The 25,812-nt window shown below is 50.8% G+C and overlaps 11 protein-coding genes across 11 annotated transcripts; 4 read left to right on the forward strand and 7 right to left on the reverse strand.

Moving 5' to 3' along the window:
• Positions 1–17: 17 nt before the first annotated feature.
• Positions 18–1,034, forward strand: J4E82_007109 (uncharacterized protein; the record flags this gene model as incomplete). Its single annotated transcript, XM_051733358.1, has 1 exon — positions 18–1,034. The coding sequence occupies one exon, from the start codon at positions 18–20 to the stop codon at positions 1,032–1,034; it is 1,017 nt and encodes a 338-aa protein (XP_051586818.1).
• Positions 1,035–1,523: 489 nt separating this feature from the next.
• Positions 1,524–2,565, forward strand: J4E82_007110 (uncharacterized protein; the record flags this gene model as incomplete). Its single annotated transcript, XM_051733359.1, has 2 exons — positions 1,524–1,529; positions 1,759–2,565. The coding sequence occupies 2 exons, from the start codon at positions 1,524–1,526 to the stop codon at positions 2,563–2,565; spliced, it is 813 nt and encodes a 270-aa protein (XP_051586819.1).
• A 240-nt stretch (positions 2,566–2,805) lies between these two features.
• J4E82_007111 (uncharacterized protein) lies at positions 2,806–4,206 on the reverse strand (the record flags this gene model as incomplete). Its single annotated transcript, XM_051733360.1, has 1 exon — positions 2,806–4,206. The coding sequence occupies one exon, from the start codon at positions 4,204–4,206 to the stop codon at positions 2,806–2,808; it is 1,401 nt and encodes a 466-aa protein (XP_051586820.1).
• A 2,647-nt stretch (positions 4,207–6,853) lies between these two features.
• On the reverse strand, positions 6,854–9,089 carry J4E82_007112 (uncharacterized protein; the record flags this gene model as incomplete). Its single annotated transcript, XM_051733361.1, has 4 exons — positions 6,854–7,255; positions 7,820–8,146; positions 8,200–8,970; positions 9,033–9,089. The coding sequence occupies 4 exons, from the start codon at positions 9,087–9,089 to the stop codon at positions 6,854–6,856; spliced, it is 1,557 nt and encodes a 518-aa protein (XP_051586821.1).
• Positions 9,090–9,649: 560 nt separating this feature from the next.
• J4E82_007113 (uncharacterized protein) lies at positions 9,650–10,959 on the reverse strand (the record flags this gene model as incomplete). The annotated part of the gene is made up of 2 exons (XM_051733362.1): positions 9,650–10,433; positions 10,484–10,959. The coding sequence occupies 2 exons, from the start codon at positions 10,957–10,959 to the stop codon at positions 9,650–9,652; spliced, it is 1,260 nt and encodes a 419-aa protein (XP_051586822.1).
• A 357-nt stretch (positions 10,960–11,316) lies between these two features.
• Positions 11,317–12,786, reverse strand: J4E82_007114 (uncharacterized protein; the record flags this gene model as incomplete). Its single annotated transcript, XM_051733363.1, has 1 exon — positions 11,317–12,786. The coding sequence occupies one exon, from the start codon at positions 12,784–12,786 to the stop codon at positions 11,317–11,319; it is 1,470 nt and encodes a 489-aa protein (XP_051586823.1).
• Positions 12,787–14,698: 1,912 nt separating this feature from the next.
• Positions 14,699–15,789, reverse strand: J4E82_007115 (uncharacterized protein; the record flags this gene model as incomplete). The annotated part of the gene is made up of 3 exons (XM_051733364.1): positions 14,699–15,133; positions 15,191–15,529; positions 15,583–15,789. 3 exons carry the CDS (start codon positions 15,787–15,789, stop codon positions 14,699–14,701), a joined length of 981 nt encoding a protein of 326 aa, XP_051586824.1.
• An 857-nt stretch (positions 15,790–16,646) lies between these two features.
• Positions 16,647–17,971, forward strand: J4E82_007116 (uncharacterized protein; the record flags this gene model as incomplete). Its single annotated transcript, XM_051733365.1, has 4 exons — positions 16,647–16,914; positions 16,974–17,315; positions 17,368–17,463; positions 17,523–17,971. The coding sequence occupies 4 exons, from the start codon at positions 16,647–16,649 to the stop codon at positions 17,969–17,971; spliced, it is 1,155 nt and encodes a 384-aa protein (XP_051586825.1).
• Positions 17,972–18,480: 509 nt separating this feature from the next.
• J4E82_007117 (uncharacterized protein) lies at positions 18,481–19,648 on the reverse strand (the record flags this gene model as incomplete). Its single annotated transcript, XM_051733366.1, has 3 exons — positions 18,481–18,791; positions 18,849–19,337; positions 19,396–19,648. 3 exons carry the CDS (start codon positions 19,646–19,648, stop codon positions 18,481–18,483), a joined length of 1,053 nt encoding a protein of 350 aa, XP_051586826.1.
• A 1,285-nt stretch (positions 19,649–20,933) lies between these two features.
• J4E82_007118 (uncharacterized protein) lies at positions 20,934–21,861 on the reverse strand (the record flags this gene model as incomplete). The annotated part of the gene is made up of 3 exons (XM_051733367.1): positions 20,934–20,952; positions 21,009–21,738; positions 21,822–21,861. The coding sequence occupies 3 exons, from the start codon at positions 21,859–21,861 to the stop codon at positions 20,934–20,936; spliced, it is 789 nt and encodes a 262-aa protein (XP_051586827.1).
• A 1,832-nt stretch (positions 21,862–23,693) lies between these two features.
• J4E82_007119 (uncharacterized protein) lies at positions 23,694–25,532 on the forward strand (the record flags this gene model as incomplete). The annotated part of the gene is made up of 1 exon (XM_051733368.1): positions 23,694–25,532. One exon carries the CDS (start codon positions 23,694–23,696, stop codon positions 25,530–25,532), a length of 1,839 nt encoding a protein of 612 aa, XP_051586828.1.
• Positions 25,533–25,812: the final 280 nt, after the last annotated feature.

The raw sequence follows: 25,812 nt of genomic DNA on the forward strand, positions 1-25,812 counted from the left end.
GTTGAGCTACACACAACATGTCGACCCTACGCACTATCGTGGAGACGGCGCCTGCCAAACTCTCGTCCATCTCGTCAAGGCCTAAAGATGCGGCACCAAAAGCTTCCTGGGGACCTTACTTGGAGCTCACACGCTTCAGCAAGCCCGCCGGACTTCTGGGTGTCTACTTCCCCTACTTCATTGGCTTCCTCTACTCAGTCAATTTGACCAACCCGAAAGCTCTCTCTCCAGCCGACTGGGCCAGGCTGAGCGCTGTCTTCCTGCTCGACGGCCTCATCTTACGCAGCTTCGGCTGCGCGTGGAACGACACTGTCGACCAAGACCTCGATCGACAAGTCGAACGCTGCAAGAAGCGGCCGCTCGCCCGCGGTGCCCTATCGACACCAGACGCCCTCTTCACGACTCTCGTCCTCGCCATCTCGCGCCACGTCCTGTTTTACGCTACACTGCCAGCCCGAGCTGGTCAGCAGGCACTCCTCACAACTATCCTCGCCCTCTTCTACCCCTTCATGAAGCGCTTCGGCAACTTCCCACAGCTCTGCCTGGGTGCGGGCGTGGGCTGGGCGGTCTTCTTGGTTGACGCTGCCGTCGTTGATGGACCTCACCCAGCTGCGCCGGTTCCCATGCTCGATATCGAGGATCGCAGCAAGGCTATGATGGCTATGTGGGCCTGTCAAACCCTCTTCAACATCACTTATGATACGGTTTATGCCTTCCAAGACATCAGAGATGACCTCAACGCCGGTGTGGGCTCGTTGGCTATTGCCGTGCGTCACTACCCTAAGGTGTTTCTGCTATCGATCGCAAGCGCCATGGCCGGCTTCTTGTGGGCCACCGTGTCGTGGGGCGGTCTCACGCGCGGCCCGTTCCAGGTTGGTGCCGGTGTATCTTCTTTTGCCGCATTATTCATGTTGGCCCGGCTCGACGTGTGGGATCCGAAAGCGTGTAGGAACTTCTTCGTGTACAGTCAGTGGTGGGTCAGTGGGGTACTGGTGACTGGTTTGGTGGGTGAGCTGCTGATGGCAAAGATGTAAATTTGAGAGTCGCCGACGTGAAAGACTCTTGGTCGAACCGTTAAGAAGACTCATCCTGTGACAGCACATGGCACTGTAAGGATGCAAAGATGATGAGCCATTTGCGGCTTTATCAGCTCCTATGCATGCATACGAGAGTAGCCTTATAGATAAGGGTATCTCGAGAATAACGAACTTATGACAGAATATGGGGAAGTCAAGGTGATCGATAGCTTCTGTTTAACATAGAGCAATACAAATTGATTCAGACCATTGAAAGTCTAAGCACTTCTGGTTTCCATGGAAAGTGGATAATTAGTAATCTGAGTCGTGCATCAAGCAGTATGAATAGACAAGCAAAGGTGTCTGAGTATGCAATCCCAAATGTGGATACCTAGGTACCCCTCTGATTGCTCACGGTGAGCACCGAAAGTAGGAAATTGAAACTCGAGGAGATTGCTGCAGGTTATCGGAGAAGACGCGTTCTACACAGTATGTCAAATGAATACTATGACGGTTGTCTACGTGAAGCCGTTTTAGGACTACAGCCTGCCAAGCTATACTAAATACCTATTTCGGTGACTAATTCTGGTATATGGTAGCATAAAGAACGATACTCCATGCAAAAGTTAACGCTTTTTTCAAAGCCCCAGTGGGTACATAGTCGCAAAATGGGGGCCCTCTCACTTTTCTTAGGCTTCCTAGGCTAGTAAATGGGTCTCCACCTTGGAATCTCGAAATCTAGAATATCTCCTATGTTAGCGAAGATATTCCCGATTTTGAGATCCACGAGTCATTTCCTACAGGAATGCATTTCTTCGTCATGCTCTCATCCATGGCAGGCATCTTTGGAGATGTTGGCCAGTCTAGTTATTGCGCCGGAAACACATATCAGGACGCACTTGCACGATATCGAGTATCAACAGGCGAGAAAGCGTCCAGCATTGACCTCGGCATCGTGACGAGTGAGGGCTACGTCGCTGAGAACCAGGTAGTGATGGATCGTCTGACAATGCTTAACCTTTTCCGTCCACTCTCGACAAGAGAGGTCCTCGCCCTTCTCGACTACGTTTGCAACCCCGACTTGCCTCCCAGCAGACCCTGTCGGAGCCAAATTGTCACTGGATTTGAGTTGCCAGCCGACATCGAGTCGAAAGGACGAGATGTACCCAGCGCAATGGAGCAGCCTTTCTTTTGGAATATGCGACAAGCAGAATGTACATTCAAGCGTGGCGAGAACCTAGTGTCACATATACGCACATTCTGGTCGGCATTTACGGAAGCGTCCTCAGGAGATGCGGCGGCATCGATCGTCGCGGAAGCGCTGAAGATGAAGGCCAGCCGTGTACTCGGATTACCAGCGGATCTGATTAGTATGAATTCTGCACTAGACAGCTACGGTGTTGATTCCTTCGTTGGCCTGGAGCTACAGAATTGGTTGTCAAAGGAGTCGGGCGCTAACCTCGCTGTATTCGACATTCTGGGTGGAGCAACGCTACTGAGAATTGGCCAGATGGTAGCTGCGAAGAGCGCGCTAAGGACTCAAAGCTAGGCACTAAAGAGTAGCAGAATTCAAGACAGCATGCTGTCGTCCCGTTAGTGTTGTTATCCGAGCGTTGTGTGTTGCCTGACTGTTTCTGATGACCGACGTCGCGATGTAGTGCATTATTTGTTTGACAAGAATACACATCGAATTAAGGTACTTCACAAAGCTGTCACCACGGGCAAATTGAATTGGAGTAGGAAATATAGCCTAGTTCGAGAAGAAGCTATTTGAGTATATATACAAGATCTATGCAGAGCGGCAAGTGAACGGCTTATGCGCGGTTCCAGTTGTGGTAAGTTTGATTATGTCCGCAATCGTTGCGTAAGATCCGGCACCCAGCGTTATGATCCCAATGATGAACGCCAACAAGCAGGCCGCGCTCATCAACAGATTTTCTCTCGCAAAGGGGCTGCCCTTGCGAAGGAGACGGTACCACATCACTGCGGGAATCCAGAATGAGAAGCCGGAGACAAACAGCGCAGAGGCGAGGGATAGCAGGTCAGAAAATATAGGAATGGCTTCGGCAATAACCCACGCAATGATGGTGAAAATGACGACCAGTACAATCCAGGAAGCCCAACCGGCGACCGTGTTGATATACTTCAACACCGAGTTCTTGAACATACGGCCGTGGATATAGCGCAGGGCGACGGTAGTGTTGATGCTGCCGGAAATGAAGATAACAGGGAGCGCAATGCCAAATGCAATTCTCGAGACGAGCGTACCAGCAGAGAGGAGTGCTGGGGAATCGACACCTTTGCCAATGAAAGCGTAGCACAACGCTCCGGTAAGCGTGTAGATGCAGATTTGAATGACGCCAGATGCCCAAATGGATTTCATATATTCTTGTGGCGTATGCATTTCGTCCATGAAGCTGAATTGTCCGATGGCAAAGCTGAAGGCGAAGACGATGTTGGAGACAGCGACGAAGGCTTCCGAAAAAGTCAAGTCTTCTTTGGGCCAGGCAGACCAGTCAACAGCAGACATGCCGCCAGCCTTGTCACCAGCTTGGACACCGGTTGCGATGATGGTGATGCCGATTGCGATTAGGATGGAGGCAAAATCAATGTATCCAAGGATGGCGACTTCAGAGAAGGAGGGCGGAATGGCGAGAATGAGCAAGATGATGGCGGAAACAGCAGAGAACACCATGGAACAGACATGGCCACCGTTAATGTTGATGAGCGCGATACTGCCGGTCAACGCGTGCGAACCAACAACCATGACGAGTTCGAGCACCAGCGCAGCACCGAAGAGTTCGTAGCCGAAACGGCCGAGCAGAAGGCGGCCTGCATCGGCGTAGGACGCGACCTCTGGGAACTTCAGCTTCACCTGACCAACAATGTAGCTGGTAAAGATGGCAACGCAGCCAAGTCCGACAGTGAGCAGAACGCCTGGAAACATGCCGAGAGTTGCGTAGGCCTGGGGCAAAGAAAGCGCGCCAAGGGCGATGGCCTCAACGATGGTGACAACTGCGAGGCGCTTCCATCCCAGACGATGGAAGTGAGCATCTCCGTCTTTGGCGATTTGTTTGGCACGTTGCGAGTCCCAGACCTCGCCCTCGCCGAATAATTGGTTGTCAGCTAGATTAGAATCGTCATCGTTCTTGTCGTTCTTGCGTCGTGTCGAGGAGATGTGGTCGGACATGTCGAGCTTGAAAGGAGAGAAGGTGACAGATGACGGCAATTAGGGATCGAAGAGATGTTCAGCTCAGATTTCAAGTAGCATAAATGATGAAATGAATAAGAGCAGACAAGGAAATTGAACAAGACACCAGTCCCTCTCCACATAGTGCAAGATGCCCCATGGTACATATATGAAGGCAGATTCCCCGCAAGCTCGCCAAAAGTAATGGAATTGACACAACTAACAGGATATCGTTATCTCGACACGTGGAGACCCAGCGCACAGGTCGGCATCGCCTTCCAGCGGTGCAGAGTCTGAGCGCGCCACTTGCTGCTCACGATGTTCTGGGGGTGTAACGTGAAGCATTCGGGAAGCATTCGGGAAGCATTCGGCCTGACTAGGCGAGCAGATCCTTGCGGAGCATCGCGTTGGTCTTTCCTGAAAGCGACAGCTAGGCGAGATGTTTTAGCTAATACAAGGATAGCCGGCCGTTCAACGGCTGCACTATTGCATTGCTGAAAATTCTTGATGCACTACGTCGGTCCAAAGTGGATTCTATGTGTCGCCAAATTCTTCATACAGTGCTAAGCTTTACTGTTTGCAATACAGACATAGGGGTCTTTGGCCGCAGCGTTGCATTGCGCACATGCGCGTCACAGTTCTTGACCGGGATGCGAACGTGCAATGTTGCGGTTATCCGAGGCCTATATTCGTTGGGGCAGGCGAGCTGGAAGATGAGGTCAAAGTAACACTTGGTTTCCGTTCACGAGTTCCACCATTGCAAGTCTTTCTGGCATATTCTCGGACCCACGAATCCTCCTCTGAGAGCGGCCATAGCGATCCGATCAGCATCTATTTTCCCTCTTGCGCGCTGCCGTCTACGATACCATGCAAAGCTCTTTCGAGCGTGATCTATTCCAGGGCCACAGCATATGTTGGCGCATGAAGAATAGCGCGAGGAGGAGGCTTGGTCTCTCAAAACGCCAATGTTGATAGTACCGAATGGTCGTGTCCGTCGTTGTCGCCCAAGTAGGTAATTCAGCCCTGGAACCCGTCACTTCCGCTCGATCTTGACCCGCCTTCTCTTCTTACAAGTCTCATCGCACTGCTCTCGCGAGAAGAACTCTCTGTTCCTTCATTATCCTTCTCTTGCCATGTCTCCATCTGCCCGCGTTGCCTCCTAAAACAGCTCCCATGCCTACAACCTTCCTGCAGTAATGCCAACAAAAAAGATCTCACTTAACACCTCTTTGAACTCGCACTCAGCCCCCTTCGAGATTCAGTACCCTTGATACTCAAACTCGTCGCTTGATTCAACCTACACTCGTAACAACATGAAAGGAGTACTGCAACTCGACTACCTTTAACCGTTCATGCCTCGCCTGCACCCCATCTGCTTCCTCATACTCACAGCCATGTAATTGATTTCCTGCTCCCCCTTCTCCCAACGCCCCGCAAAAGAGCACTCAGCTCGCCAGCCCCATCAACTCGACCTCACTACTCCGCTGTTCCACCTCATGTGCTACCTAACGTTGCCGCCTGGTACGCTGCTGCTCGAACTCTATTCACTCCACCCTCGTCATCTTTGCCAAATGTTCTGCTTCCTATCTGCCCATACCTACCTGTCTGCCGTCCTGCGACAGGCCCGGCGCTTTGGGAATCGCTGCTGGGCTATGTACATATCATGTCTGGATAGCCGGGTAGAAGATCTGACATCACGATCATCCGACATTGCGACGGACTGTTGCAAGATCGCAATGTGTCTGTGATGAACGGCGATTATATAACAGTGCCCTCTATCGCGAGTCACCGTTGCAGTAATGCAAATCCAAGATCTTGCCGTAGGCGAGCGTACGCTAATGGATGAGTTGTAGGTTAATTTTAGTCTCGCTGTACTATGTGATACATTATGTGTTTCATAATGAGCGTTCTTCAGTAAATCCTAGACATAATATCTACTTGATAAACGTAAGTAGATGTACTTGTACGAGAAAGCTACTTGCTTATTCACAAGATATTTTCTGAGACATTTCTCTGCTTCGATTAAGGCGAGCTCATACCGCATACCTGAGGTACAATCTTCCATGGCGGCGTCTTGCCTTCATAATCGCCCCACGCCTGAGGAACATCTACTACACCATTTCTGATATCGCCCAACACTGGAGAGTACTGCCAGTTGTTACGGCGGTATTCATTGTAGATGTCTGGAGAGTAATCGCAGCCAGGCCCGAGACAGGAAGTCTTTGCCTCATTGAACGTCTATGCGATTTACTTAGCACACACACCTCATCTACGGCATAACACGTTTACTGCGTGGTGGTACATTCCTGGGAATAATCTAGGATGAGCTCCTTTCTTACCGTGATCAGGACTGCCAGAGTACGGATCGTTGTGCGCTGTCGCTTGGTCTCAGCGCAGCTTATTGTACCCACTGTGCTGAGCAATGAGAAGTGCCTTGCGCTCCCACCAATCGCCTTGGGTTTTGCCAAAGACGACTATGGCACACTCCCAGTCGTGTCGGTGGTTGTAGTCGTCGGGATAATACGGACTGTAGACGATGCGCTAGGTTGTGTCGCCTGGACAGTAGACGCCGTCGACGTACACAGGTAACGGAGCGCTTCTCATCAGAGGACCGCTGTAGGGTTTACCGCCGTTGGGATCGCGACGTTTACTTCCTGTCATTGCCGATTAGACTCCTCGTCATGGAGAGAATTGGATCGCCGCGACACCTACCAACAGCAACGCCATCTGAGGCATCTGCCGAGACGCCTGGGGCTGGGCCGTCTCCATTCGCATCAGCGGCACTCTCGGGGTAGCAGGGCCTTTCGAAATCGTTGAGTCGGGCGTGGTTCCATTGAGGCATTGCTGCAAGTGCAGGTCCCCAACCCTTGTCTCCCATGTTGACAAAATCAGGGCCGCAGATGGCAATTCCGCTGACACCGCTCGGGCGACCACCGCAGCCAGCTTGCCTCTTTTCAAGACCCAGTTGTGCAGTCAAGTTGCTGATGTCACTCTGATCGATGTAGTTGACATCAGATCGAGGTTTGAATTTGCTACCTTCAATCACATTCTGGATTCCGTCAGTGGCAGCCAAAAGTACGTATAGGTAAAGCCTACATTAATAAATAGTATATGTATTTTCTATCCTAACCTCCTTCTATTAAAAGCCCTATCTTTAGTAGTATAGTGGATACCTAGTAGTAAGTTAGATTAATGCTCGGAGGTTCGCTCGTTGCGTTACCTGGCTATCGGTATTCAACAATGACGCAACCCTGGTTAGCGCCTTGGCATCCGGATGTCCCGCGATCGTTGCCCTTGTCCAATGCGACTCGCGACGAACAACGCGCCTCTGCCCGCAACCGACAATATATTTCGCCATGCCCCCAGTCGGGCCGCACAGATGCGTAAACCAGCCCACGTAGTGAGCCTCAATTAGATCGCCGGCATAGACGAGACAATGGACGGAGCGATAATCCCGCGACCAGAGCGATCCCACGGAAGGAGGCGGAAGGAAGAATGATCCACAATGCCATGAAGAGGGGGTCGTATCGAAGAGCATCAGAACCATGTCTTGTTGTGTGCACATGCATAACAATTTGTTGAATTATGATACCTAAGCTTCTGGAATTGGCACTGGCCCGGCAGGTGGCTTGCCACCAGGCAACCAACCCTGATGCACCGTCCTGACACCCCAACTGGCTGGGTAATCGATCTTGGTGTGGAAGAGGCCGTAGTTCTGGAAGAGGAGGATATCGTGCTCTTCCTCGGGACCCACCCAGATGTGTTCGGGCTTAATCATCCTTCCTTGGATGTTATCCAAGAACTTCCTGACCTCACCCAAGTCATCGATGACCTTGGGTGTGTCATTCGGGCCGTTACGGATGAACAGCCTACGGGCAAGGTTATGCTGCACCTGGAATGACTTCTTACCGGTGACGGGGTTGACCCAGACCAACGGAAGCTACGGTTGCGTTAGTATCAGACTGATTGCGTATGTTCCCAGGTTGACCATACCTTTTTCTGCCAATCTTTGTTTCCTTTCTCATGCGCCTCTACCTCTTCGTCCGGCAGTTCCCTGCCCTCGTTTGCGACGCCTAGGCCATTTGGAGCACCACGGCAGCCCTTGATCTTTTCATAAGGCCAATACATGTACTCAACCCAGCTGTGGTCCACCGTCTTCTTCTCGTCATCGCTCAGCATATCATACAATTGCTCGACATCTACAAACGCTGTTCGTCCTGGCTTGACTTCCATGCTCTGACCAGAGCCGTCAGCCCACTCCACTGTCTGCGTGCTCTTGCCTTCCGTTGGGAACTTGATAGGCCGGAGCATGGTGAAGGTCGGGGGATCATACTTCCAGTAGGTGCCGTCCACATGCCACCAATGGAAGCGGGCCTTCCCGGCTTCAAAGTCTGCATCCGCGAGCGGCTTCTGGTAGTACTGGTTGAAGTTGGTATCGCCCATGTTAAGACCAGGCTTGCCGTATTTTGGGTCGTCTTGAGGGCCTTTGCCGATGAACACGAAAGCACCCGCTTCCGGAACTTCGACATAGTTGATGGCTGCCACTATGCCATCTTTTGGGTAAAATGCCCTGGCGAACGTGGTGTTATCTATCTTCTTGGAGTCTGGGTCAAGCTTCTGCAGTAACTCCCAGCCACGCTTCGGTTCCAGGTCCTTTTGGCCTTTGATGATAAGAAGCTTGTGCTCCCAGGTCGCTTTCTGCAACTGCACTACCGTTTCGTCTGTAAACTGGTTTAAATCGAGGCCAGTGACGACAGCTCCGAACTAAGTGCAATATTGTAAGCGGAGAACAGCAAGGATGAATCCAATCTCTGGTCAACACGTACCTTGCATGTCTTCCCCGAAGGATGAGCCAGAGGCTCAATCTTGAAGTCGCTTGCCATGGTATTGAGGACGAAGAATAAGTGTGTGTTGACGAGTTCTATCTTCGCCCGTACAATATGTCTATGGTAATGGTATACCGAAACGGGAAATTGGGTCGCGTAACTGCTTACGTACAAGTCTAGCTTCGCTGGTTAAACTTTGTTCCTGTATTGGTGATTATCGCGGAGCAATTTGGCAAGTCGGGTAATACCAAAATCCACCGAGCCGCCTCATCCAGCATCAACCTTGGAACAACATGTCTACATTCACTCAGACGTCTTAGAATGGAAACTGGCATTGTTCAACGTCGAAGAAAATTACGAGGCAATCCGCCGATGGCGCCAACCGGTAGTTAGGATACGAGAACTTTCGAGAGCGGCAGTTGTGTTTTCGGAATGAAACTCCACATGTGAAGCCGATTAGGCCAATCAATGAAAGGAAGCTTTGGCCAGGAAACACCAGAACTCCAGCAAGAGACATTCGTGGCAGTCAACAAATTTACAATTTAAGAGCTATAGAAAGAGCAATATATCACACGCTGCTCCTGTGCGCCGAAAACCAAAAGCGAAAACAAACACACTTATAACCTTTCGTGAACCATTGCTCGAGCACCAACTACCTGGATGCCATCACCATGCATGCTGTACGGCACAAACGTTTTCCGTTCCAGCCCAACCTTCTCGAGAATGCGATCCCACTCCGCCAGTGACCTCTCTCGCGCCCCGTAATTGGCCATCATCAGTAGATCAAACGAGGCTCCGTACCAGTGTGTGCTCTCGTCCCCAAGGGTGAGCTCGTCAAGCAGGATGACCGAGTCAGGAGCCAGTGCGTCCTTCAGTTGTGACAGGATGTTAAGACAGACTTGATCGGGCCAGTCATGCAAGATGTTGCGCAGGTAGTAAACACACGCCCCCTTGACTGGTTGCACCTTATTGAAGTCATGATGAACGACCTCCAAGCCTTCGATACCCTTGGCAGAGTCGATAGCAGCCGCGTGTGTATCCTGTAGCACAACACGTCCTTGCACCCAAGGAAATCTCCTGATAACCTCTCTAGACTGGTGCCCGTAGCCACCACCGACGTCCACGAAAAGCTTTCGGTGCTCAACACCCGCGCTGGAGGCGTGCACGTACTTCTCGAGTGGGAATACATCGAGCCAGCTCTTTTGCCCGACCCGCTGGAAGGACATGTACTCGTTGAATGCCTGTTGGTGCCGTGGTCGCTGCGACAACCATTCGAAAAAGTGTAGGTCGGTGTTTTTACTTAAGTTGAACGGAAGGTTCTTATTGTCTTGCGGTTGCTTGTAGGAATTGTCGGCTAGCCACTTTGGTATCGCGTTGTAAAGTGCAATATTTCTCTCTGTTCTGCAAGGAGAGTCAGCTATAATTGTCAAAACCAAACATGGAGTACCCACACATGGAATACGACGGACTCTAGCCCTGACATGGATAGATATCGCGTAATGTTCGTCGCACGGTACGTCTCGACGCCGACCTGCTCCACCATCCATTGCGTCGCCGCCCACCGCAGCACTCGCACTAGCAGTGCTTTTTCCGCACCCAACTCCACAGCCATCTCACTCACGCTCATCACTGCACCCTCTCGCTTAGTGAGTAGCCTCCACAGCCCAATATCAATACCAACTTGCACCATGTTGGGCGGTAGTGCACAGAAGATTAATCGCTGCATGGTGTCCCACGGCTGCTCGAGCTTGAGAGAAGCCATTCTGGCAGCCTCCAAGAATCGGAGTCGCTTTTCCTCGTCGTCACGAAGGGGAGCGGGGATGTTGCCAGAGGCAAGAGATTCGAGAGCTTCAAGGATAGTATCGGCCGCGACACCCTCTCCGGGGTCTGTGTTCAAGGATTCAGAAAGGAATGGTATGGCAGACATGGTAATGTTTTCTTGCTAATAGATGTATATGCAGGTCGCTGGATGGATAGATGCAACAAGTTGTGACAAAGGGATCAACTTATACAAGAGAGCGCGGCAGCAAGGTTTCAGATCGACGTTACCCGTGTTGCGATCGGTACATTGTATGTTATCGAGAGCTGCTTGCATGATCGGTGGCCGAGATTGTGGTTCCGGAAGATCATGTGGAGTTTAGCGATGGTCGCGAGCATGAGGAGTGGAAACCACCGTGCGATCATGTCGTTGATTGACTCGAGTAGTATTCCCCGAGCTAGAAAACAAGCCGAACTATCGCTAAAATCTGTAGACCCCTATACCTCCACTCTGGACCCTTTCCTACTACATCTTCAACCTAACAGTCTCCGCCCTTTCCGCCACCTTCTTCGTGAACTCTCCCACAACATCTGCACATAGTGCTAGCAGTGGGTTCTTCACTGCTACGTCCCCACCGATTGACAGCCCTGATAGTAAGGCATCCCGTAGCCGCTCTAGCACCCGTTGCGCCTCCAGTACCCGCTTCACCAGCAGTACACGCACTACAGCCCGCCTGTCGGCACCCTGGATCGGCAGTGATCCACAACGCAGCGGTTCGCACTCCTCGTCTACCACGGATGATGGCAGCATGAGATCGTTTCCATTACCGTCGCTTATGCTAGATAAAGACGATGGTGATGAAGATCCCCGATTATCATGATTTGGGTTAGGTGTCATTGTGGGTGTCCAGAGGGAGTTGCCGCCCAGTTTGAGCGACACAAGCGCCCGGTCAATGGCTTCGCAAATGAGGAGCGCAGTTGAAGGGCGTGTAGAGCACTCGTTGGCGCAGGTTATCGTAGTACAACAGCATGTAATGAGGGTTCTGGACGTTGACAGAGCGGTTGACGTGGAGGTAAGGGGTGATGAGGAGGGTCCGTGAGAAGGCGTAGATAGGTAATCAAGAAGGTTGGAGACGCAATTGCATGATTTCGTCGAGGGAGTGGTTTGGTCGAAAGACTGTGGACACTGTGGCTGTACTTGCTGTTGTGGATGAATCGCATAGCTACCATTTTCGACGTCGCTGCTGCTCGTGGTCGGTATCGGTATGTCGTTCTCATGCTGATCTAGATGGCGAGGTTGGTGACCGTCCGGGGTAAGTAAACCAAAGTACGGTAGCCCTTCGTCGAAGAGCATGGGAGTAGAGAGGGATTGGTGTTGTTCCTGATCGTGTTGCTGCTCCCATGGTGGTCCGCAGAAGCCTATATTGAGAAGCTCTGGAGCGATGTGGAACTCGGGAGACATGGCGTAATAGCAATTGGTAGTTTGTTTCGGTGTACCGCATTGTGAGCCCGTGAAGTCCGGAATACCTTGCATGAAGTCGCCGTCTGACCGTGGATACGAGGAGAAGTCCATATCGTCGGGGCTCGGGAGTGGCATAGTCTGCGCTATGCTAGGGATAGTGGATGTATTGGAGCTGGAGCTGGAGCAGTCTTCGGAGGCGGATAGCATGCTAGGTGGACCAAAGGGCGACGTCTGACCTACGGCTGGGATGGTGATGCCGTGCTCCGTCATGGGTGTCAAATACCCTTTCAAGCTCGCAGATGCACTGCTCTCAATGCTAGATGTGCTCTTGCTGTTGTTGCGAGTGCGTGGTCGTCCAGCACGTCGTGCTGGGCTGTAGACACACTCTATTCCCTTCTTTGCACATCTGCGACATTTTGGCCGTTCCTGGTCGCATCGGATCTTGGAGTGTTGGCAGCTGTCACATGCGAGGCGGTACTTTGTGGGTTTGGGCATTGGGACGTTGCCCTTTGCACTTGAATCTTTTTCTTGCATATTTAATTTGACGTTGATATATTGATTGATAGCTAGTAGGTAATGGCGATATCGCGGTACATGTACTCACCATCGTCTCAGGCCAAACTGTCGTGTGTGGAGACGCTAAAACCTGACAATATGGAGGGACTTCGGAATGGTTTCTGGCTGATAGCAAGCGCTGATACTACTAATCTCGCTATGCAGCCACGTGTTAGCTATTCGATCTCGAACTACCTAGGTACGGCGGTGGTGGGAGGCAAGAGTTTCGCATGTGGCGCTGGGATCTCGCGATCTGGGGACACTTCGGAAGGAACCGACGCGTTACTACGTTCCAAGGTTACATACTGAGGCGTAATCGTCCTAGCTAGGATTAGGTGCTACAGTCCCTTGCTAGTGGCCCACTTACAATAGTTTTCCTCGATACCATGGCAGGTGAAACATGCTCTTGCTAGCCGCCTCCGTACCAAACCTTTGTCTTTTACCACAGCATTGGAACTGCACAACATTCAATATGTCATCAACTTTGCACTAACGCACGGCTCGGAACGATGCACGTCTTACACCGTACCTATGTGTTGGAAACGGTCGCTCGGCCCAATCACGGGATGTACCGATCGGGTAGCACGTACTCGACTAGGGTATAGACTTTCCACATCCCACACCTTCCAAGGTGGATTGCCAAGGTCTGCGGGGTCCAGGTTGAAGCAGGGCTCGGGCTCGTATTGCGACGATCCTATTGCAAACCTGGAGTTAGACTTTGGTTGGGCTGGTTATTGGACGCCATTGGCTCGGTGACGGCTTCAAAAGCCGCCAGCAAAGAACGTCTCCATACACACACGTTTTCTTGATGTTCTTTCACATCTTGAGGTGGAGAGGTACGGACCGTACGGTACCGGAGACGAGCAGTCTTGGCTTGCAGCCGGAAACCTTTGCTTCAAATTGCCGAGACAAAGTTATGACCGAAATCAGAAACGTCGGAAACATAATGAACGATAGGCAGTTTACTATGTTGTACAATGGACAAAAAGAACGGTATGTTCGGGGGTTGGCACGTCTGTTCGCTCAACAAACAGAGACAGCGGTGAATGGAGCAGGGTTTACTGTTCGAACTATAGCATACGTATCACGTCAGACAAAGACATCAGCTAGTCGTTTTTGGGATATTTCTTTCTCACGAGTATCCTTCCGTATGGGTGTGATTTGGACTGCAGATGTCGTAAGTGGCTCGTCGGTTCTGCAGTATCGCTTTACCTGGACGAAATGGATGGCCACCAGGGTATCAGCTAATGTTACTTACCAGATCCGTGCGCTATCTCTATGCGCTGATGCTATTCTGGCAGGTTTGCGTGGAAACTGGCGATCCGAAGGGATATCTTCAAAAGGGCCTTGTTCGGTTGCACCCACAAGTCCTTGAGATAAGATATATACAAGCCTTCGGGCCGAAGTAACAAGAGGGCCCATTAGCTAACACGATCGGAACCCGTCGTATCCCGCAAGCTCCTTGGAGCACATTGTTAGTAGAGAGCCTTGTGCTCCTACCTCAAACGCTAGGTGGGTATCGCTTGATGAATCTGTTGAACCAATTAAGTAGATGAGCAGTTTCGCGTGGAGACGAGCGGACGAAAGGATATATCCAAAAGGGCCTTCTTCGGTTGCAACCACCTACGCACAGATTCATCGTCAAACGGTCCAGATTGCACCATCACGAGTGCTCGATTCGAGGTCTTCCAAACTTTTAACTCCCCCACGTCATATGTAAGTCATGCTTTAGTATGGTGTAGAAGAGATTGGTGAAATCACGACTCAACGTGCATAAAAACATGAGCAGCAACGAACGGTCGAACGCTACTTCGAATGGTGTTATTTACAATTCAGCTAGACTCATTATGGTATAGCTAATTCTTTCTTTGTTATTCTACTAATGTGGCAATCAGCCCAAGAATTGTTTTACCGCCTCAAGACTTTGTTTGAAGTTGGACACCTCATGCATGGAGATGCCTAGCTCCTCCTTTGTGACGAAAAGACCTTGTTCTTTGACGTGGCCAAACCAGTCCGTCACTGCCTCGCCAAACAACACTCCAGTGACAGCCTCTTCTCCTGCTAGGCCAAATAGTTGGCCAATTACCTCTGGCTTCACTTCGACATATACACCTTTCTTGCCTGAGACAACTTCCCACTGTTTCAACGCCTCTCCCAGAGTGATCACCTCAGTGCACACCCCGGCGTATTTCCCATGCGTTAACTTAGGGTTAGCGAGAATTTGGCGCGCCCAGATACCAGGGTCCTTGGCCATATCGCCGGCCATGGGGTAAACGGTCGCCGGATCCGACGGAACCATCCAAACATATGTCCCTGGCGCAGTGGCCTAATCGCAGATTGATCAGTCTTGTGATTGGAAGACATTGCGAAAGCATCCACTTACTACTGGTTGTGGCTTCAACATGCCAAAGAAGGCAAAGTTGGATGGATAGAAACCGAACATGAGAAAGGTTGTCTTAGCAGCCAAGTCTGGCATGTTTTTCCGGATATGATCGTCGACCTTCGCCTTGTAGTCGAAATGAGGAACGGGGTATTTGCCTTTGGTGATTACATCTGCAGCAGGAAGTGTGCTCCAGATGTAATGCTCCAGCGTTGGCACTTCAGCCGCCAGCTTCGCAAGCATGATACCCTGGCGTTCTTCAACTTCACCAGCTCCTATCTGGCCGGCGCCTTTGAAGAAAGCTTCCCACCATTGAGTTACCGCAAAGATAGCTTGAGCACCCTGTTCATGTCAGATACCCATCAGTCACAGGGCACAAGCAGTAAGTGACTTACGGCAAATGCCTTCCTGACGGACTCCTCGTCTTCGTAGCTGGCTTGGACTACTTCCATACCCTCTGCAGCAAGTTTTTGCGCCTTTTCTCCATTTGGATTCCTGGTCACAGCGCGGACATGCCAATCTCCTGTCTTAAGCAATCCGCGGGCGATAGAGCCGCCCTGGTTGCCAGTCGCACCAGTGACAACGACAAGTTTCTTAGCCATATGTGGAAAGTGAACGCTATCTCTCCGGATTTACGATACGAGAGGGAGGCAGATAGCAGAAGGCTCGATTGTAGAATGAGATATGCACGTCCTAAAATGGTAGCATGAGATTGAGTGGAAAGTGTTCGACTATGAATAGGAAAGATAACTCTTGAATACACGGAAATGACCGGATGCACGCGAAAACAATCGTTGTATGCTAACCTATTCTCGGTGTCTGAGAGTTCGGCTGAAGCAGTGCGGTATCATTGTTCACTGATTAGACTTAGCAACTGAACTTTCGGGGAGTAAACGAAGCATTGGCATCGTGTATCATCACCACTCTCAGAACTGAGTATCCGGCAGTTCAATCTTCGGTAGTATACTCGTAAATGTCCCGCAGAGTACCTGGGTAGCTCGGCCCGGTGTTCCACAAATGCCCCGAGTCAACATATGTGACCCACCACTATGGGTCTTCGTGCATTAGCTACGAGGGTCGGTTGTTCTAACCGATAGCTAGGTAAACCGTACCTTGAAGGAGTTTGCTGTATTCATGTGATTGCGAGAGTACCATAGGCCTTAGCGGATAAGTATAGGATACGCTTTATCCGGGAACGACGCTGAAGAGACAAGCATGTTTGTGTAGCCACGTAAGGTGTTAAGTTTGAGATCGCTCTCCACAGCTCGTACCACCGTGAACATATGCACCGGACAGTACGTTGGTGAGATCAAAATGCGCCGACTTTTCGGTTTCCCGGTAACGGATGGGTTTTCTCGAAACCTATTATTACAGTAGACGAGATCGCTTCCAAATAGTGAAGAACCATTTACATCTTGCTGCCCTTTGCTCTTATAGATTATTTTCCTTATCAACCATAATGTCGAGAACTGCCAACGCCTTAGTATGCCGCGCTGCGCCAGCACTGCGCTCTACGGTACTGCAATCAGCTCGCTCACCATGCCTTCGCAGAGGATTTGCCCAAGAAACGAGCTTCCCAAAGCCACTGAAGTTGAAGGGCGTTCTCAAGCCTCTGAAGCAATTCATGGTGACGCCTACTGTGGGCACTGAGTTTCCAGAGGCCAATCTCGTTGAGATGCTTAACGCGCCTAACTCGGATGAGCTACTAAGAGACCTCGCCATCACAAGTAAGTATGCAACTGACACCCTTCGGGGAAGACGGAACTGACGGACATCCCTTCTGTAGTCTCCCGACGCGGAGTTGTCTTCTTCCGAGGCCAGAATAACATGACCAACGATCTCCAAAAGACACTGATCCAACGCATGGGCGAGCTGGTGGGAAAGCCGAAGGAATCCACCCTACACATCCACCCCGTGCTCAACCCCCAGAGAGCATTGGGTGGCGATGACCTCCACATCAGCACCATCAACTCCAAGCAGAGGATAATGGCCCAGGGCAAGTCAGTACCTCGTGATCTAGGAAACGCAAGACAGGCACTTGAATCGTGGCATAGCGACATCCAGTCTGAACAGGTGCCCTCCGATTACACATGCTTACGGCTCGTGGAGCTGCCCTCTGTTGGAGGAGGTATGTCCATCTCAAGACATGCCTTCACACACCATACTAATCCGCTTCTCAGACACATTGTGGGCATCTGGATATGAGGTCTATGATCGCATCAGCGAGCCAATGCGAAAGCTTCTGGAAGGAAAGACTGCGAACTACACCGCACCATGTAAGTCAGATGAAGCAAAAGTCATCGAACCCCTTACCCGCTGACACGTCTCCCCGCAGTCTTTGAGAAGATCATCAAGATGAAGAACCTTCAAGTATACACCGACGCCCGTGGTCACCCCGAAAACGTTGGCAACCCTCTAAAGGCAGTACACCCAGTCGTCCGCACGAACCCCGTAACGGGATGGAAGAGCGTCTTCGCCATCGGCGCATACCCAGGTTCTATCAACGGCCTGACTCCCCCAGAGAGCGAGATGATCCTGAACTGGCTGATGGACATGGTACTCCGCAACCACGATCTACAATGTCGCTTCAGGTGGCAAGGCCCAAATGACATGGCCATCTGGGATAACCGCAGTATGGTGCACAATGCTACCATGGATTACGATGAGTTTGGTGATCGATTCGGATACCGCGTATGCGGCATTGGAGAGAAGCCCTACTTCGATCCAAACAGCAAGTCGATGCGCGAAGGATTGGCGGAAGAGGCCAAGGAGGAGTCTTCGTAAACGAAGTAAAAGCTGTGAGGTTTCATTGTCTTGTTAAGCGATCCGAGCTCTCTTTTCCTGTCGAAGCATAGTTCCTTGTAGTTGTCAAAATATGGTACCTGGCTGTTGTCATGGGGATGCTCCAATTCTTGTGCTGGGGGTTCGGAAAAGTTGCCAGTTAGTGAGACGTGCATGAAGCAATTCACATGTTGGTGTCCAATGAGGTGAAAATGCTGACTTGGTGAAAATCTTGCCCATGGCGTGTCCAGTCTTCTCTGGCAAAATCGGTTAAAATGTCGATAGTCGCGCGTCGTCGTTGGTGCATCTGGAAGACTTGCCTGTGATCGGAAGAGGTCCTGGCGATGAGGCTTCCTAGGGGGCACGCTAACTTCAGCGCTAGGGCCGCCCCGGTCAGGACCGACATGCGGATACGAGCCTAACATCAAGCTTCGATCTGCTCGAACCAAGCCGACATCGCTAACGAAGCAACCTTCAAACGCAGTACGAATGTTTATTCGAATCTATTCAAGCTACGAAGATGCGTTTATACGAGATCGAATGCTGCTAATAATGGTTTCCTCCAACCCCGCAAAGCCTGGCTGGCCCATGTCCTTCAGCAGCGCTTCCGCCTTCCCTCGGGGTCCAATTTCGGCCAGCGGAAAATCTAGGCCCGCGAGTTTCTCTTGGTGTTTGTGACCCGGGACCGCCTTTGCGAAAATGTCAAAGAACTCGTTGATGGAGTATGGGGCGGCAAAGGCGAAAATGCGTTCATCGGTGGTAGTTGGGTGGATCAAGCCGGCTACATGAAGCCGTGCGACGTCCTGCACGTGAACATAGTAGACTGCTCGAGTATTAGCCGTCGGTTGAGTTGCACAAACAAAGAGCGAAGATCACGTACAGCGCTGGACGTGTTTGATAGAGTCGACATCGCCGTCTAAAATCTGGAGCGGGATCCTCGCGGTAGACGGGTAGCCCTGGTGAGTAACGCTCAATGGACTTCCGTAGATAGTGCAAGGTAGCACCGCGTTGACAGAGAAGTGTGGCTTGTTGTTTTTCACCCACTCCCAGAAGGCCTGTTCTGCCGCTACCTTGGAGGCAAAATAGCCGATCATGAACTTATGCATTGGCGGAAGAGTGTCGGGGATATTCTTAGACAAGGCCAGTGTTTGCTCATCATACTCATGCGCAGACACTGTATCGGTTCCACGGTATGCTTGCAGCGAGCGGACCGCAGCCGAAGACGACGTCAGAACGAATCGCTTCACACTGGGCTCCTTCGCCGCGGCTTGCAGACAACTCAATGTTCCGGCCACAGTGGTTCGAATCAACTCGTCTGGTGTGACGTGCATATCCCGCACTGAGGCAACGTGCGCGATACCGGAAACACCTAGACGTTGGAACATCATCAGTGTTGGAGCATTACGACATTGAGGCGGGGAACATACCTGAGACTGCGTCATCAAATGCGCCAGGCTCTCTCATGTCCTTGACAGTGATGAGTTCGAACTTGTCCTTGCCATACTTTTGCGAGAAAAGATCTACGAGCCATTGGTGCTTAGCCGCGTCTCGGACTGTGCCTCGCACTTTGTAGCCTTGTTGAAGAAGTTGGTCTGCGACGTGAGCACCGACGAAGCCGTTGGACCCCGTAACGAGGACGGTGGAGCCTGGGGTGATAGCGGGACTATCAAAAACGGCCATTATGGAATAGGGTATTGCGCGATTCTGTTGTACACTCACTAGATCTTTAATAAACACTACGGAGTGTCATAGAGATATAGATAGTTATTTCATCCCGAACTACTTCTTCTTGCGAGGACACCATTTTGTAAACGATGACATAGTTAGACAGCTGCGGCTCTTGGTAGTCTTCGGGGGATTAATCATGTCGTGCGTTCGAATGAAACCATTCCTGATTCAGATGTCGGATGATATTACACAGCTGACATGATGGTTGCATTTATCCATTACTAGTTTAGCAGGCCCCCCCTCGGGAACCTAACTTAAAAACACACCGAGTTCACTAGTTCCTGGCACTTGCACGGCCCCTGACTCGACTCACGATATTAGGTAAGGTGTGGCCATCTCCGCGACAATGGAGGATACGAGCAAAGATGCATCGCGCTGACTGTGGTTGTGCCTTTCTTGCGCTACGAACGCTTGTGCGCGTCGAAGAAGTTACTACATCATCGCAGGTGCCGCTCGAAACCGCAATCCAAGTCACGTCTTCAGTGGAACAGCCCTGCCTCACCGTATTGAGCTGCGAACGGTGCCGCCAGCAACGACTCCCGCTTACCGCTGTCACGATTCTATGCGCCCATCTGGTTGACTGGCTGTGCCGATTATGGAACCTAAAGGACGAGGACCCTGCCGACACCTCCACAGATGCCAGCAACGCCAACACGACTACAACTACAACCAGCACCAGCGAAAGCCGACATGCAACTCTGCCCTGGAAGTTCTCTCTTGGAAACTATGATCTCGCGGAAGACGAAGCCGATGCGCTCAGCAACGAATTAATGACATTGCGGCTCACTGGTTTCTCCGCTGTGTTAGGCTCTCTTGAGGCCGCCCTCGTCACATCTGGGCCAACTCCCTGTGTTCCTTCTTCGCCTGGGGGCAACAACGACACGACCAGCGACACATCGGCGTTTGCGCCAGCTTGTCTCGAACTTGTCCGAGCGAATCTCCGTCTAGTGCGCGCATGCATTCGTCGCCTCAAGGCGCGCTCGCTACTGAATAGCGATGGGACCAGTACTTCGTTTTAGCAACAGTTCTGCACACATACCAGACTTGGAGTCTTCAATGAATTTTTTTAGTGGTGGTATATGTTATCTTGGATTCGAGCGCGCCATGGGGCATTAAAAGGTTCGCATTCTACACATTTCGCGCCGGAAATTAGTCCTGAGACCAAACTTGAAGGTACGTTTGCATTATATTTCCATTGTTCCATCGGATTCGTCGGAGTACTACAGCATCATGGCTCTCATTGAGCCAAGTAGCCCCTATTTCTAATTAGTATTTCATACTCTTGTTTATGTCAGGATTGGAAACGACATACCCATCCAGTACTAGTGACTGACCAAACATGTAGCTGCTCATGGGCCCGGCCAGAAACGCCACTGCATCAGCGACTTCCTCTGGCTGTCCCAAGCGGCCTGCAGGCACACGCTCGCGTACAAGGTTACCGATGAAAGCCTTGATCTGCTCCGAAGAGTCGATAGTAGGAGACGCAATATATCCAGGGCAGAGCGCGTTGATGCGAATCTGTTGCGGCGCAAACAGCACACCCTCAGAACGTGTCAACCCAAGTATAGCGTGGCGACCCGCTACATAAGCACCAGCAGCGATCCCAGGCGGCGAGGCAGCGAAGGCATATACCGAGCAGACGTGTACGATGCTTCCACGGCCATACCGCCCATCGCGAGGCTCCTGCCGTAGCATCTGCCGTAGCTCGGCCCGATGCCACAACCACAAGAGTGTTACGTGGTCTTTGAGATGGGCTTCGAATGCGGCGGGCGCTGTGTCCGGACTGCCGCCCGTCGGCCCACCGAAGCCGGCATTGTTGATGGCGAAATCGATACGCCCGAAGCGCGATGCAGCTTGCTGAACAGTAGCCTCAACGGCATCTTCGGTACTGCATTCGGTAGACACGCTCAACACGTCTGTTACGTTATACTGCGATGCTAGCTTCTGGATGGTCTCTTGCAGACCGGCTTCGTTGGTGTCGACGAGCGCGAATTGGCGAACACCATGCTGAGCCAGCGAGTATGCAGCGCTTTGGCCGAAGCCTACCACACCGAGTCAGTTTTTTTCTTAGCTGCAAACCATATTGCTAAAGATTGTAATACATAGAACGCCGAACTTGACCTACCAGATCCCGCTTCTGTGATGAGAGCTGCTCCCGAAAGCATTTTCGATATGATGATCTTCGTAACCGCATCCTCATCCCGTGGATCTCGATGTTGTTTTATCGTGATCATGCATCGTCGTCGGGGCTTTCTGACTCGGTGGATTCAGAAATACACCGATTGAGTTAGTCGGTTTCGTCCCAAGATCCAAACACTAGCGCGGAGCCGGGTGAGGAGGTGTGATCTCGGGAGGTGGAGGAAAACACCCCGCATAAATCGCGGCACGATATGCTGTCAGCTTAAAGCGCCCGATGTTAAGCCGCCATTGTTCTGTTGAATCTGAAAGCGACCGATGTGTAATGGTCTTGCTTACGACACTCTATCCACATGTTCGATTTGATGAATCAGTACGTTGCTTACCTCTCCAAGAATTGTGCTGACACAGGAGTCTCGGTCTCTAAGCTCCATGTCACACCCCTCACTTAAAGCGACACTTCTCCGTGAGATAACCATCTCGCAAAACATGTTGCATGTTGCGGCATGCATCGAGGTCGATATGATAAAACCAAGCTGGTCTTAACATAGACTCAACCGTTCAGATCCCGAGTTCAAGCTGTAAAGTCTTCGATGACATGCTCTTATAAATGCTAGCCAGCTCAGTAGTACCCGTGTGTAGTTCGAAACGTCGGATAAGATGAGAAATATGTGCGATTCTCACAGCGTATTCTTTGCATACAAAGCTCATAAGAGTCAACTTTCTTCAGGCCATGCAACTGCAAGATCCGCCATGGGTATGGTCAAGTTCGAAAAGTTACTACCACAATATCGTATTATGGTATGTTCGACAAATTCTTCGTTGATACATCGCTGTTGATTCTCAGTACGGCATGGATTTGCCTTCATCTCGAAGAACTGTTGAACGTCGTCCTCGGTCTGTATGAAGAAGCAACAGTAGAGGGATTGAGTGAGATCAATTCACTCCAGGACTCTCCACAGTGGTTGTCAGCGTGATGACCCTTAAGGTCCCTACAAAAACATGAGTGCAACCATCACATTAGTAGCAGATGTCTTTGGCGTAGAGGAATTCCTGTAGCCGGTTCCGTGAATGCGGTCCTTGGTACCGCACGTTGGCGAAACCTTGGGATATCGTCTCGTGTTCGGTTACTGGACGAAGGAACGCGGGTCACTCGCGTGTACGCGGAGAGGCCTGGGTGATAGCAGTGAATGCGATGGCTACCATGTTTCGTCCATATCGAATCCAAATCATTGGAAAGGTGATGGCGCTTTCACAGTTGGAAGGCGATGAGATGCACAGGTGTCGTCCAGAGGCGTTAAGTGGATCAACCGGTGACGAAAAGCTAGCGCTGTTATTTCTTGGCACACTAGCGCTAAACAGCTCACACCGTCCTCTTGCTGATTCACGATCTCAACGCTACCTTCGTCCCTCATTTTCATCATCTTAGCTTTATATCTTGGATAGACCCCTTCCTATCGCTTAGCGGGTGTTGACCGCTTCGTCGACTTAGTAAGACATACCCCACTCTAGACTCCCTTCTATAGCAAGCGATACATCATTCCTACGCTGCATAGCCAGAATAGGTGAGATGGCAGGTGTTGGACACTTTGCCTCTTCCCTGCGACACGGTCAGGCTCGAAGTGCGCATTATACCTGTTCACGGCACGTACGAAGAAACATTGTTTCTCGGCTGATGCAGCCACACAACGCCCTATCACAAACCACCAAGGCAGCCTCATGAGTAGATCATCTGCGACTAATTGTTGCCTACTCCTGAAGCTGTCGCCTACTGTCTGCAGCTCGTTTGAGCGTGAAATTGGATCGATTTCCCAACCAACCTTCCTGACGCAACCCTTCCAGGTTACTGACGCCAATCAGAATGGACCCCTTTAGATACCGTAAGGCGTATGAAGCAATGGTACATACAACACAACTCATCGAAGAACGTTTGAACCAGGATGTTCAGCTCAACGAAGAAGGCGCGGTCCAAGACGATGCACCACAGATTGCTTTCCAGGAACAAGACCCGGACAGTATGGATTGGACGCCTACAGAATCGAATACTCCGCCTCCAGAATGTGAACCACCGCCAGCTTTATCTAAGAAAATGCGCCACCTTCTACCTGGTGGTGGGAATGGGGATCTCCGGGCTGAAGATCGCGGCGAGAATGCAGTACTTCTACACAAGCTCAAGGAGGGAAAGATAATGGATGAATGTATCGACAAGCTGGTTCACGATCTACCGGACGTGTTGAACTATCAAAAGTCACTCTCATTCACTCCTTCTACGATCGAAGTGCCGAAAGATTTCGGATTGCAGCTCAGTATCTCGATAAACCACCACCTCGCTCAGATAGAGGATCGTAAAGCACTGGAAAAGTACCGCAGGCTACTTGGCCATCGTAAGGATGCGAACAAGAAGAAAACTGTTAGACTTGGTTTTGACCCTGTAGACTTGATCAGGAAGCAGGCTGTAGCTTTTGGAAAGGACGCTCCCACACCCGTTTGCACACTGGACAACGACATACATCCTATCTTCCGCCTAGAGAACTGGCATGGGTGTCCGGATGGAATCTATGAGGTCTTGAAACCGGCTTTGCAACTAGCCACTCTGATGTTGACATCTCGAGCGACTGCTCATTTCTGGCACACGTTGGTGTTTGGCAAAAGGGAGCATTGCGAGAAGACTTCCGCAGCGTACGGCCAACCGTGTTTTCGTATCAAAGAGGACGTAGCGTGGTCTGAAGAACATCATGTGACCTTCAAGAGTTTCCTGGACAATCAAATCGACACGGTTCATTTCTATTTCCACCATGATCCATTACCACCAGAGACCGCGTACGCCTCAATGGGCCTCGTCAAGGACTATAAGGAAGGCTTGATGCGAAAAATCAATCACAAATGCCACACAAGTCGTATTTGTCTTCATTCAGACTTCTATACAACCGCAAAGAAGCTCAGCTTACTGCGATATCGGGAGCCAGCGATGGTGCTGCGATATAACATGTTTCTCGCTACATGTTTGGCGCACGAGGTTGCACACTTCTGTGAAGTGTCTGGGCCGCACCACGATCATCCGCTTCTCTCCGAGCCCGAGGTCTTCTTTGGCGACAACATGTGGACAGAGAGTGGAATCGCTTTCGAACTCAAAATCTTCGGTGGGCGCATACATCCTCTGTCTAGCCGGATTGACTGCAAATTCGGGTTGGCTTGTCTCGACTATCCGCTCAAAGAGCTTTATGATAAGGACGACAACGTTCTATATGCACTGCCAATGGATTACATCCTTAAGCTTCAGCAAAAGGAAACGTGGGAACAAGACTTTAGCGAGGCTGGCCCGGAGGTCTTCTTCGTTCCACGCACTGGTGGCCGCTCAATCGAGATCAATGGTACTAACCTCATGATCTGGGAAGATGAGAATGATGCCGATATCTCCGATCATATCGACAACGAGGAAACGGAATGGATGCGCATGGATGATGGATCGATTACGAAGAACCCAAAAGCAAACAATCGCAAACCACAGCGACAACCCGTAGTGCCACGATGGAACCCATATAACAACCAAAAGAGGAAGCATAATGTCGAAACGGGAGCTCCGTGTGTTTCGAAAGAAGTAGTGGAAATCAAGGACGAAGGAGAGAAGGAAGAACAGAAACTACAACCTCCTGAAGATGGGGAGGTAGGCAAGAGTGCTTCTGATCAAGATATGGCATGATTGAACACGGCGTTTACAACGAAGGAAAAGAGGAGGAATTATTGCGTTCGCATTTAATACCAGCTTTTGGATACCACTGCATTTGCGTAGGGCGTTGTTTCTTTGTACTACATTATCATCAGCATGGCAGTTGTTAATATAGCTCGTTCGTATCTTGGTACATACTAAAAGCTTACCTTCCTACCGCTTGCCTTTTCTATGATCTTTGTACAATCTAGTCTTCCGCGCAGTCATTACAGAATCTGTAGATGTGCGAGCTGTTGAGCTATCTTCTGTTGGG

The sequence above is a fragment of the Alternaria postmessia genome (assembly GCF_024291825.1).
Source record: "Alternaria postmessia strain BMP 2775 chromosome Unknown scaffold_46, whole genome shotgun sequence".
Lineage (NCBI taxonomy): Eukaryota > Fungi > Ascomycota > Dothideomycetes > Pleosporales > Pleosporaceae > Alternaria > Alternaria postmessia.